Source organism: Colobus angolensis, unplaced genomic scaffold, assembly GCF_000951035.1.
Source record: "Colobus angolensis palliatus isolate OR3802 unplaced genomic scaffold, Cang.pa_1.0 Scaffold159, whole genome shotgun sequence".
Taxonomy (NCBI): Eukaryota; Metazoa; Chordata; class Mammalia; order Primates; family Cercopithecidae; genus Colobus; species Colobus angolensis.
In genome coordinates this window covers 6638634-6651619 of record NW_012114699.1, presented here as the reverse complement: position 1 = coordinate 6651619, position 12986 = coordinate 6638634, and the positions used below count along the sequence as shown (strand labels likewise).

The following is a 12986-nucleotide window of genomic DNA, read 5'->3' as shown; positions in this document are numbered from 1 at the left end:
CCAAAAGCCATTTTTTAAATGAGGGAATTCTTCTGGTTTTGTTCCCCTGTTTTGTTCCCCTTTTGAGTCTTTGCAGTTTCGAGTTGCTAAAGGTATATTTGCTTTCCTAAAGCACATACCCTAGCCATCACTTCCATTTCACATGATTTGCTTCAATTTTCAGAGAGGAATGTTTTAATCCTTTAGTAAGCCCCACAACTCCGGGTAGGCAATTTGTTCTGCTTTTTTCAAAAGCACCTCCTTATTCTTGACCATTGTATAATAATCCCCAACTGACCTCCTAGATTTTCTCCCTTTGTTGCTAACGGAAGGTGAAACTGAGCTTGATATTTTCCTGGTGATCTCTAGGAAATTGATGGGAAGGGCAGAAGCCTACTGATGTATACTTTCTAAATGTTTTAGAAGTAACTAAATATTTAAGCCATGTCCTAGTACCAGTTCAGAACTGATGAATGAATGACATTGGTGAAATCATTCTCCTATTTTTCACTTATGAAATGAAAGGGATACTTGCTTTTCCTCTCCCATCAGGATACTGTGAAGATTGTTAAGGTTAGTGTAGGTCCTATGTTTTGCTAGCTTTATGTGGAGGATTGAGACAAGTGCAAGGTGATTTTTTAACAGTGGCAAAGAATCATCTGAGACTTCAAGAAGATTCATCCAGTGTGTTCTGTTGCTTTCAGCTTCAGAAGGAGAGGAAGTTCCTCAAGACAACGTGCCAAGTCATGTTCCTTTTCTGCTAATCGGTGGAGGCACGGCTGCTTTTGCTGCAGCCAGATCCATCCGGGCTCGGGATCCTGGGGCTAGGGTAAGGTACATGTTTTTTTTGCTTGGCACAGAGGGTACAGTCTGCAAGTATTTAGCTAATGTGAACGTTTTGACATTTGCCTCTTAAATTACTTGGCTCTGATAAGCATCATGATTTTTATGTCTGAAGGTACTGATTGTATCTGAAGATCCTGAGCTGCCATACATGCGACCTCCTCTTTCAAAAGAACTGTGGTTTTCAGATGACCCAAATGTCACAAAGACACTGCGATTCAAACAGTGGAATGGAAAAGAGAGAAGGTGTGTTTGCTTATGTAAAACGAGCCTGACTAGCAACTTCAGCTAAGCACAGGGAGTAGGTTAGGATTTTGCCACTGACTGTGTACAGTGAATAGGAGGGATGACTTGGCTGTCCACTAGAGTCTACTATGGTCCACACTTGGTACAGCTTAGAGATAACAGTCTACAAAGGGCAAGAGTCCTGGATTCTGTTACCAGATCTACCAACAGTCGATGGTGTAATATTGGCCTCTGAAATACTAATGTTCCTATTTCTGGAACCTTTATGTTAAGTTTCTTTAGGTGAAGATCAACTTGGCCTGTATTGTCACTTCTTTTTTTTGAGACAGAGTCTTGCTGCTCTGTCACCAGGCTGGAGTGCAGTGCAGTGGCACAATCTCAGCTCACTGCAACCTCCGCCTCCCAGGTTCAAGCAATTCCCCTGCCTCAGCCTCTCAAGTAGCTGGGATTACAGGCACGCACCACCACGCCCCAGCTAATTTTTTTGTATTTTAGTAGAGACAGGGTTTCACCATGTTGACCAAGATTGTCTCGATCTCCTGACCTTGTGATCTGCCCCGCCTCGGCCTCCCAAATTGCTGGGATTACAGGCGTGAGCCACTGTGCCCAGCCATCACTTCTTTATACTTGCCTAGACATGTCCTACAAGAGCAGAAGAAAAGAAAATATTTAACAGCACTCTCTTTGACAGCCTAGCAGACATTTAGAATTTCAGGAGTAGAGTAAGAAGACTGTAAGGAAGAGCCTCTGTTAGAATTTTTGCATGACAGACTTGGAGATACAGGTCCAGAAGCTTTTTCCTTTTGAAGGACAACTTAGATCTCTTAATTCTAGTACCATGTTCTTTGGGTTCCAATTTTTTTCTCATTGGTGACCCCTTTGATACCGGACCAAATTTTACAAACTTACCCTTCTCTCTCACCCCCACTATCATGTTCCATTTTCAAACAGGATGTATACTTTCAATTAAGTTAGTGGCTAACTTTATATGTATATTTATGCATATATACATACATACATATATACATACATACATATTTTTAGAGACAGGGTCTGGCTCTGTCACCCATGCTGGAGTGCAGTGGCCAAATCATAGCTCACTGCAGTCTCAAACTCCTGGGCTCAGGTGATCCTCCCACCTCAGCCTCCCGAGTAACGAGGACTATAGGTGCGTACCACCATGTGCTTTTTATTAATTTAAAAATTTTTTTTCTAGAGATGAGATCTTGCTATGTTGCCCAACCTGTTCTCAAACTCCTGGCCTCAAGTGATCCTTCCGCCTTGGGCTCCCAAAGCACTGGGGTTACAGACCTGAGCCACTGCACCCAGCCAATATTAATAAACTAATTAATATTAATATATCATAGTTGATAACTGAGGCAGAGTCATCTCAGGAGCTAGAATTAGTTGTTCCATTGAAGAGCACCATTCTGGACAACCCATTTGGGTGGATATGTGAATACCAGCTCCGTGAGTGCTCCACTTGTTCTTACTTTGAAATGAACCTAAATCTAGAGCAGGATCCTCAGCCTCAGCACTATTGACATTTGGAGCAGGATAACACTTTGCTGGGGGTGGGGAGCTGTTCAGTGCATCATAGGATGGTTAGCAGCATCCCTGGCCATTACCCACTGGATATGAGCAGCATCCCTACCCAAGTTGTTACAACGTAGATTGTCTCTGGACACTGGCAAACATCCCCTGGGGGCAAAATTGCCCCAAGTTGAGAACTACTGATCTGGATGCCTGTATGTAAGCAAGTCATGACCACGATTTAATAGACTTGGAGACCTACTTTGGAAAATGTCCCTTAAAGTTTCTGATAATGGAAACAGTTTTATTAAAGCTATGGGGGAAGCTGATAACAGTTCCACATGCTTATAATATTCTCCCTCTCTTCTCCATACAGCATATATTTCCAGCCACCTTCTTTCTATGTCTCTGCTCAGGACCTGCCTCACATTGAGAATGGTGGTGTGGCCGTCCTCACTGGGAAGAAGGTGAGCTAGTAGACCGCTTCCTTTGTCAGGCTCTACGTACGTGCCCACCAGCCACTATGGTGATGTGTGTTTCCATTACCATTTATATCTGTCCTGCCATTGTCGCTCATCAAAGAAGGATCGAGCTGCTTTAGGTTTAATAATGCTGAGTGTGTCTTTCTGGGGAAAGCACTAGTATCAAAGCCTAGGGTAGCATGCTGACTCAACTTGACCCTAAAAGCTGTTATCTCTCCTGTTTGCTCTTCTACCCTTTCTCATCCTTCCTATTTTCCCACACTAACTTCTCTCTGGGATTAATGATGAGAAAAGATTGACAAATATGTATTATTCATTATAGTCAAATAATTTGGACATAACTCAGCATAGAAGATATTGTTAGACTTTAAAAAGTGAGTGTCTGAGTAATAAGGTCAGTTATTAGAGGGTATTTCTGGAGTCCCAGGATGGTTTTGTTATATTTTATTGTTGTTAATGGCAGGTACTAGAGTGTGTGTGTAAACTAATGGCAGTGTTCCAATAGGGAGGTGTTTTCTGAAGGAGCCAAAGCCCAGAGTAGATGAGATACACAGCATAAATGGAGGGATTGTCCTTCGTTAAGAACATACCCACTTCTCCTGTAAGGGGACATTAGACAGAGAAGATGGATATAGGTTTGTTGATAAGCTGGTAATGAGACATTGTGTCCCCTATGTGTAAACAACACTCAGGCCCTGCCCTCTAGGGGCTAACTGTATTAGGCAGAAACATAAATACATAATCATAACACATAGGTGTGTAGTAAGAGAGACCTGTGCAGTATGTTGTGGGAGACACTGGGAAGCATGCCCAGTTGAGTGATGACATCAGGAAAGGCTTTCTGGAGGAGAAGGTCTTGCAGAATGGGCAGTCTTATGGAATGAAGAGGCATTCACCAGACTAGAGAAGAGTGAAGAGCATTCAAGTAAAAAAGAACAGCATTTAAGCAAAAGCACAGGGGTACAAAAAAGCATGTTTGGTGCCAGGAAATAGAAGCAGCTCGGTACTGACAGAGCAGTTAGGTACAAGTTAGGAAGTGGCAAGAGATGAAGCAAGGGGCCTGATTGTGGAGGGCTTTGCATGAAAGAGCTTTTTCTGCACTGGAGAGCTGGGGAGCTGTTGCCTTTTAGGCAATTGAATTTTAAATAATCACTATTGGCTGTGAGGAGGATGGATTTCAGTGAGAAAAGACTAGAGGGAGACCATTTCAGAGATTATTGCAATAATCTAGGCAACAGATGATGAGAGCCCAGATTAGAATAGTAGTGGTGTGATGATGATGATGAAGAAGACGAAAGTAAGAGGTAAAATTTGTATAGTACCTATTCTAATCTTGTAAGCACAGTTATTAAATGCTTTATGTGTACCATCTCATTTTATCCTCCCAATAATCTTACGAGGTGGATATTATTTCCCTCTTACAGAGAAATAAGTTGAAATTTTTAAAAATAAATAAATTTTAAATAATTTGCCTAAACTCACATAGCTAGTAAGCGGTAGAGAGAGAATTTGAACCCGGGTCTGTCTGAGGCCACAGAATTGGAACCCAGATATTCTGATTCCAGAGCCTGAACTATTAATAGCATCAGTGTACAGTGTATTAATTTTTTTTTTTTTTTTGAGACAGATTCTCACTGTGTTGCCCAGGCTGGAGTACAGTGGCGTGATCTTGGCTCACTGCAACCTCTGCCTTCCAGGTTCAAGTGATTCTCCTGCCTTAGCCTCCTAAGTAGCTGCATGCGCCACCGTACCTGGCTAATATTTTTGTCTTTTTAGTAGAGACAGGGTTTCACCATGTAGGCCAGGTTGGTCTCGAACTCCTGACCTTAGGTGATCCACCCCCCTCGGCTTCCCCAAGTGCTGAGATTACAGGCGTGAGCCATCATGTCCAGCCAGTATTACTTCTTGATAGAAAGGTGAAGAGAAGTAGGGAGCACACTTGAGGCATGCTTAGGAGGCATGCTTGATGAGGCTTGGTGGTTGGTTAAAGGTAGGAGATGGAGGAGGCAAAGATGATTTTCTAATTTCTAGCCTGCATGTCTCAGCTGAAAAAGACATTACAAGAGGAAGAGCTGGTTTAAGGGAGAAGATAAAATTCAGTTTTGGACCATTAAGTATGAAGTGGAATATCTGTGTGAAGGTGTCTTCTGGGCAGTTGGACATATGACTGCTACGCTCAGGGGACCTGGGCTCAGACAGAGAGTCGAGAATCATCTGCATATGTGTAGGAGTTGAAACCATGAGAGTAGGTGAAGCCTCCCAGGGAGAACTGATCTGGTGAGAAGAGGAGTAAGGCAAGGATAGAGCCCTGGGGAACCCCAATTTTTAGGAGGCAGGGTTAAGAAGAACCCACAAAGGAGACTAGGAAAGAACTTAAAAGAGTAGTATGAGGAAACCTGAGGACAGGAGCCAAGGATATAGGGAGTTTCAAGAAGGAGGATGTGATCCACAGTATTACTGTGGCAGAGGAATCTGGGAAGAAAAGAACTGTAAAATGCACCATGAGATTTGGCGGTTCAGATACCTTTGGGAGGCTGAAGCAGGTGAATCGCTTGAGGTCAGGAGTTAGAGACCAGCCTGGCCTACATGGTGAAAACACGTCTCTACTAAAAATACAAAAATTAGCCGGGTGTGGTAGTGCACACCTGTAATCCCAGCTACTCAGGAGGCTGAAGCACAAGAATTGCTTGAATCCAGGAGGCGGAGGTTGCAGTGAGCCAAGATTGCATCAGTGCACTCCAGCCTGGGTGACAGAACAAGACTGCATCTCAAAAAAAAAATAAAATAAAATAAAGTAAAACAGATACCATTGGGAAGTTAGAAAAGAGGGTAAAGTACTCTTTCAAAAGATTTAAATGAGAAGAGAGAGATGGCAATTGGATAAAAGCGTGAAGAGGACGTAGAATCAAAGGCGGGACCTGTTGGATGGGACAAGAATGTTAATAGGCTGGGCGGGGGTGGGGGGAGCCCTCATCCCTCATGGGAAGCTGTGGAAGATCACATCTAATGGCTTCATTTGTTTTCACAATACAATAGAACATAAGATGGTTATCTGAGAGCGAGCAATGTGAGGGTTGAGTAGCGGGATTGGATTGAAGAGGGAGCTTACCAAGGACAAATCAAAGGAGGCTAAAGAAGCTGCATCAGATCTCAGTTCATGTCGTTGCCTCTAGAAAGCTTTACCTAACCCACCCTGACTAGATTGCATATGTCATATGTTCCCAGTACTACCTGCACTGTTCTTACCACTCATATCACATTTATCACTCTTGATTACTGTTAGTGCTTATTAAATTGTCCTGGCCACTAAACTCTGAAAGCAGTGAGGATCACTGTCTAAACTTGATACATAGTAGGTGCTTAATTGAATGGTCTCATAGCTAGTAAAGAGTGGAGCAAAGACTGGGTGCCTAGTCTCTCTGACTCCAAAGCTCAAGCTCTTAACCATAAGAAGGAGTAGGGTGCAAGGGAATTAAAGGTACTGGCAAAAGAACAGTTTGGATGTTCTACCATCAGCCCAAATTAGTTAGAATGGAGCAGCTCGTCAAATAAACAGAGAAAATTGAAAGCAAGTATAGGAGACAGACTGAGCGAAAGCTGAAGGGATGGAAAATTGTGACCAACAAGTAGGATAACTGAGGTAGAAGGAGCGGTTTAGGAGATAACAAGATGAGGAACAGTATGAGCCAGTTTCCAAGGTCTTCAGTGAATCAGGAGGAGTAGCGAGGAGGTGGCTCAAAAATGTGATTCATAGGAATATAGGACTCCTCTGATGTCCCTCAGAAGAGAATGAAAGTACAAGAATCCGGAAACAGCAGACCAGTAACCTCAAGAAGCTTGCAAAATGCCAACAGCTCCTCCTGGCCTTGCGATGTGGAGTGTGGGGAAACTAACAGCCTCTACATGTAAGCTCTCCTTAAGAGAGAGCCAAGTTTCAGTGAAGGCTACAAGTTGGAGAAAGCATTCTGTAAAAATGTTGTAGACGGAGGAGGGTTATTAACAAAGTAATAATAAGTAATTCCAAACAGCCAAATAAGAAAGGCTATTCTGATTCTCCTTTTCCACACATGGGGCAGGGCTTTGGGACTGTCATGACTTGCTCTAATGTTACCTGCTTTCTGTCTATTTCCACCATATGACTGCCTGAAAAAACTGGGTACCAGAAACTGTGGTTCCCATGATTACTTGGATATGGTTTCTTAAGGATCGCTTTAGGTCAAGAACTAATTCTTCTTTCTGGGCTGACAACTTTTTTGTTTGTTTGTTTGTTTTTTGTTTTGTTTTGTTTTATTTTGTTTTGAGACAGAATCTTTCTCTATTGCCCAGGCTGGAGTGCAGTGGCATGATCTCGGCTCACTGCAACCTTTGCCTCCCAGGTTCAAGTGATTCTCCTACCTCAGTCTCCCCAGTAGCTGGGACCACAGGCATATGCCACCACACCTAGCTAATTTTTGTATTTTTAGTAGAGACGGGGTTTCGCCATATTGGCCAGGCTGGTCTCGAACTCGTGGCCTCAGTGATCCGCCCGCCTCAGCCTCCCAGATTGTTGGGATTACAGGCATGAGTCACTCTGCCCGTCCTGGACTGACAACTTCTTATTGGCCTGGAGTTTGGGGGTGGTGATGGAAATATTCTGAAATCAGATAGTGGTGATGGTGGCACAACCTTGTGAATATATTGAAATCCACAGAATTCCACACTTTAAAATGGTGAATTTGATGTGAATTATATCTCAATAAATTTTTTTCAAAGCTGATTCATCTCTACCTCTTTTGTGTGTGTGTGTGACTATACCAGGTAGTACAGCTGGATGTGAGAGACAACATGGTGAAACTTAATGATGGCTCTCAAATAACCTATGAAAAGTGCTTGATTGCAACAGGTGAGCATTTCTGGAGATGGCTTTCTTCCCTGATACAGCTCATTCAAGTTTTAGAGTCCAGCTTTCTCTATAGAAGGTATTACTACTTAAGAAAATGGAAACCCAGACTCTCTGAAGTGGGTGTCTTCTCTTGGTACAAAAGCTGGCTGTGTCCAGGCATCCTGGATCACCAGCCCTTCTGGATGATCCTTGCTCTTCTCCCGGTAAAGGCATGAAGAAGTTACCCTTTTTTCTCTCCCTGCTTAGCCTTCACCCTGTGCCCTGTGCCCTGAAAGTGATGTTGTTTGTGGCTTCATTGCAAGTTGCAATCAGAAACCAAGAGAGGAGACAGAAGCAATTCATCAAACCCATGTAGCTATGCTAGCTGGCAAATCCTCATGAGAAACTAGAAGAGAACATGGAAGCCAAAAGTAAGGCCTTTTGGCCACCTAGGGGGAGGGTGTACCCCTTGAAGACAGACTCTCAAATCTGCTTCTCAAAGACAACTGACAAAAAGCCTGCTGTGAGGCGAGCTGAAGGCAAACAAAGCCTTCATATCCTATCCTGTTGTTGCCGCCATGGTGCTAAGTGAAGAGGGCTCCACCTTTGTGTGGTGGAGGGAGTATTGTTTGGGCTAGCTTCTGCTTGTTGGGCTAAAGGGTTTTCTTTCTCTTATTTCCAGGAGGTACTCCAAGAAGTCTGTCTGCCATTGATAGGGCTGGAGCAGAGGTGAAGAGTAGAACAACGCTTTTCAGAAAGGTAATTGTCTGCTTTAGTGTTTTCTTTGTGTTGTTTTTGAAGAGGTAGTATAATCTTGCAGTCCCCAAGCACCCACCCGGGACTTGGGAGATCCAAGTTCTATTTATGGCTCTTCTCCAGACTTGTTATCTGGCCTTGAGCAAGTCACTTCCTCTCTCTGCACCTCAGATACCTCACTCAAGGGTTTTAAGCTCCTATGGAAAAAATGGAGTGTTTGTATTGCTTGCAATAGATCCTTCTGATTGCTCTTCCATAGTTGTTTTTTCCTGATGCGTTTGATTCATTGGAACCCCTTATAGCCTGTTGGCATTTTCATTGCAAGTGCTGTGTCGAGACTTCAGAAAAAAAGTACCTAAAGGAAAAGCAAGGGGATGTTCTGCTGCTTAACACTGTGCGTATAAAAACTGCTGTCATTTTTTCAGGGATGATTTGTCCTGTCTTTTTCTTTTTTTTTTTTTGAGACAGGGTCTCGCTCTGTTGCCCAGGCTGGAGTGCAGTGGCGCAGTCTCGGCTCACTGCAAGCTCTGCCTCCCGGGTTCACGCCATTCTCCTGCCTCAGCCTCCCAAGTAGCTGGGACTACAGGCATCCACCACCACGCCCAGCTAATTTTTTGTATTTTTAGTAGAGACGGGGTTTCACCATGTTAGTCAGGATGGTCTCAATCTCCTGACCTTGTGATCCACCTGCCTTGGCCTCCCAAAGTGCTGGGATTACAGGTGTGAGCCACCCGCGCCCGGCCCTGTCTTTTTTTTTTTTTTTTTCCCGAGACTGAGTCTCACTCTGTCGCCCAGGCTGGAGTGCGGTGGCATGATCTTGGTTCACTGCAGCATCCACCTCCCAGGTTCAAGCGATTCTTGTGACTCAGTCTCCCAAGTAGCTGGAATTACAGGCATGTGCCACCATGACCAGCTGATTTTTCTTGTATTTTTAGTAGGGATGAGATTTCACCCTGTTGGCCAGACTGTGTACTGTCTTTTAAGTTCTTCCTAGAACAAGGTTTGTCAGCCTCTGCAGTATTGGCATTTTGAGCTGGATAATTGTAGTGGGGGCTGTCTTATGCCATTGTAGTATGTTAGCAGCATCCTGGCCTCTTGTACACTAAATGCTGGGAGCACCTACTTGCCCTCACAACCAAAAATGTCTTCAGATATTGCCAGATGTCCTCCTGGGGAAGATAGGGACAAAATTGCCACCAATGGAGAACCACTGTTTATAGAAGGAATTTTACCATGAAGAAAGAAATTTGCATTAATAACATAGAAGTTATAATTGAGTCACTTTATACAAGGAGAAAATTTACTGTTGCCAAAGATTTAGAAGAAACTACTTCCGGCCGGGCGCGGTGGCTCAAGCCTGTAATCCCAGCACTTTGGGAGGCCGAGACGGGCGGATCACGAGGTCAGGAGATCGAGACCATCCTGGCGAACACGGTGAAACCCCGTCTCTACTAAAAAATACAAAAAAACTAGCCGGGTGAGGTGGCGGGCGCCTGTAATCCCAGCCACTTGGGAGGCTGAGGCAGGAGAATGGCGTGAACCCGGGAGGCGGAGCTTGCAGTGAGCTGAGATCCGGCCACTGCACTCCAGCCAGGGCGACAGAGGGAGACTCCGTCTCAAAAAAAAAAAAAAAAAAAAAAAAAAAAAAAAAGAAACTACTTCCTAGTATTATTATGTTATGCCCCTTTTGGAAATTAATGGACTAAACTGATGTGATCCTGCAGATTGGAGACTTTAGAAGCTTGGAGAAGATTTCACGGGAAGTCAAATCAATTACGATTATCGGTGGGGGCTTCCTTGGTAGCGAACTGGCCTGTGCTCTTGGCAGAAAGGGTGAGTATTGAGGAGTGACCTTGATATTCTTTCTCTAGTCTTATACAGCTTTTCTGTGAATCCCAGAGATGTGTTTGGCAGGATCTGTAGAAAGAGTTTAATTAAGGTTTATACAGTGAAAAGCTAAGCACTGAGATTAGTTCTGGTGAGGGATCCCTTGGTGACCAAAAAGCTGTCACCTGAGCAACTTAACAGCGACGCTTTTTAATTTAATTTAATTTTATTTTATTTTAATTTTTTGAGACGGAGTTTCGCTCTTGTTGCCCAGGCTGGAGTGCAATGGTGCGATCTCTGCTCACTGCAACCTCCGCCTCCGAGGTTCAAGCGATTCTCCTGCCTCAGCCTCTGGAGTAGCTGGGATTACAGGCATGCATCACCACAGCTGGCTAATTTTGTATTTTTAGTAGAGACGGGGTTTCTCCATGTTGGTCAGGCTGGTCTTGAACTCCCAACCTCAGGTGATCCACCCACCTCGGCCTCCCAAAATGCTGGAATTACAGGTGTGAGCCACTGCACCCTGCCAACAGCAGTGCTTTCTTTCCTTTCCTTTCCTTTCCTCTACCCTCTATGCCAGGACTCCTTAGAAATAAAATATTAAGGAAAGTAACTTATGAAGATGATAAGGGCAATGCAGACTTCAGAATTATAGGTGTCTTTGCACTGCTGCTTCCTGTAAAAAGCCAAAACCTTCTTTGGGCACATGATGGTTCCCAGCTTGACAGATCTGTGAGCTCCAGTTGGAATGTTTCATGGCAACTAGTTATCTTAATGTTCTTTCTCAGATATATGAAACCAGGGCTCTTTTCAGGAGGATGCTTCCTATTCAGAGGTTGCAAAGCACTTGTTTAAGCCTTAGGTGACTGCATGGGTGGAAGTACACAGAGTTCACCATCTGAAGCTTAATCTGGAGCCAGAAGTTCTGATACCTGTTGTATTTGCGTTACAAATGAACTTGAGCACCGAGGCCCTCATGCCCAGTGTCCTGTAAGTGGGCGCTCTGGCCTGGATTGCAGCTCTGCCCTGTCTTTAGTGAGGGCTGCCTGCTGCTCCTTTACTTCTCTTACTGTCTTCCTAGGATTGACTTTTGCTTCCTGCTGTAACTACTCTGTTTCTTCTTCCCAGCTCGAGCCTTGGGCACAGAAGTGATTCAGCTCTTCCCCGAGAAAGGAAATATGGGAAAGATCCTCCCCGAATACCTCAGCAACTGGACCATGGAAAAAGTCAGACGAGGTAGAGAGACTGTTTCTATATGCTGCCACTCTATTTCCTTTGAGTGTGACCTAAGGCAAACTTCGCTTCTATGGGAACCCTCTTGACATAAGCCCTATCACCTGGCCTGTAAAATGCTTCCACCATTCTCCAGTCAGCTAAGTTAATCTAGGTGTTCTGAATCACATGCCCCAAATTCCTGGAAGTGCTGAAAATGAGCCATGGGTGTAGGTCCTTGCGGCTCTCCAAAACTGCCTGTGTACTGATTATTGGTTTTACCATGAAGGAGACCACTGGTCAGCTTCCCTACTTCCCATGAAAGTGACAGCCCCGTAGGCTCACTCTCAGGTCTTGTTTGCCTTCACAGAGGGGGTTAAGGTGATGCCCAATGCTATTGTTCAATCGGTTGGAGTCAGCAGTGGCAAGTTACTTATCAAGCTGAAAGACGGCAGGAAGGTAAGGAAGGAAAAGACAGCCCACCAGGAGGCCTTCCAGTTCTCCACTCCCCTTGCCTCATTCTTACTCCTTCATTTGACACCAGTAGATTATTTTTCCTGGCAGTTGCCATTAACCTGATATAATTTTCGGAATTAACTACCCCTCCATTAAAACAGAATGATGAGAGCCAGAGGAGACACCTGTGAACCACTTTCCCTTAGCCCCTTTCTATCTGTCTCACAGAGTTTTGAGTCCTGGCTAGGGTGGCAGATTTCTGTTCGAATGACATGGGGGATGTGCATGGGATGGGGTGGTGGAGGCTTATGAAATAGAACTTAAAATCCATTTACCAGAGGTAAGTTAACCCATGATTTTTTGAAGTCCCAATTCTTAATGGCATGATGGGCCATTGTTACGCCTGTAGGCATACATGGGAACTGTGGTAATTGACTGAATTATTTCTTTTTTACCTCAGGTAGAAACTGACCACATAGTGGCGGCTGTGGGCCTGGAGCCCAATGTTGAGTTGGCCAAGACTGGTGGCCTGGAAATAGACTCAGATTTTGGTGGCTTCCGGGTAAATGCAGAGCTACAAGCACGCTCTAACATCTGGGTGGTAAGTGTGCTACAGCATGACCAGGCACAGTTCATTCTCCCTAGCCTGTAAACAGGTCTGCCCGGTGGTGTGCTAAAGCTCATCAGCCTAACCAAATAGGGTCAGAGTGTTTAGAGGCTGAGGGTACAGAATAGAGATGTGTGGGCCGGGCGCGGTGGCTCAAGCCTGTAATCCCAGCACTTTGGGAGGC

The 12986-nt window shown here is 44.4% G+C and overlaps 1 protein-coding gene across 1 annotated transcript in view; it reads left to right on the top strand.

The window, feature by feature from the left end:
• Window positions 1-12986, top strand: part of AIFM1 (apoptosis-inducing factor, mitochondrion-associated, 1) — a 40728-nt gene that overhangs the window by 20972 nt on the left and 6770 nt on the right. The window contains exons 4-12 of the mRNA XM_011936990.1: window positions 684-808; window positions 938-1068; window positions 2978-3068; window positions 7881-7965; window positions 8627-8703; window positions 10425-10533; window positions 11656-11763; window positions 12110-12198; window positions 12656-12820. Coding sequence (XP_011792380.1) covers window positions 684-808; window positions 938-1068; window positions 2978-3068; window positions 7881-7965; window positions 8627-8703; window positions 10425-10533; window positions 11656-11763; window positions 12110-12198; window positions 12656-12820 — 980 coding nt within the window. The remainder of the gene's footprint in view (window positions 1-683; window positions 809-937; window positions 1069-2977; window positions 3069-7880; window positions 7966-8626; window positions 8704-10424; window positions 10534-11655; window positions 11764-12109; window positions 12199-12655; window positions 12821-12986) is intronic.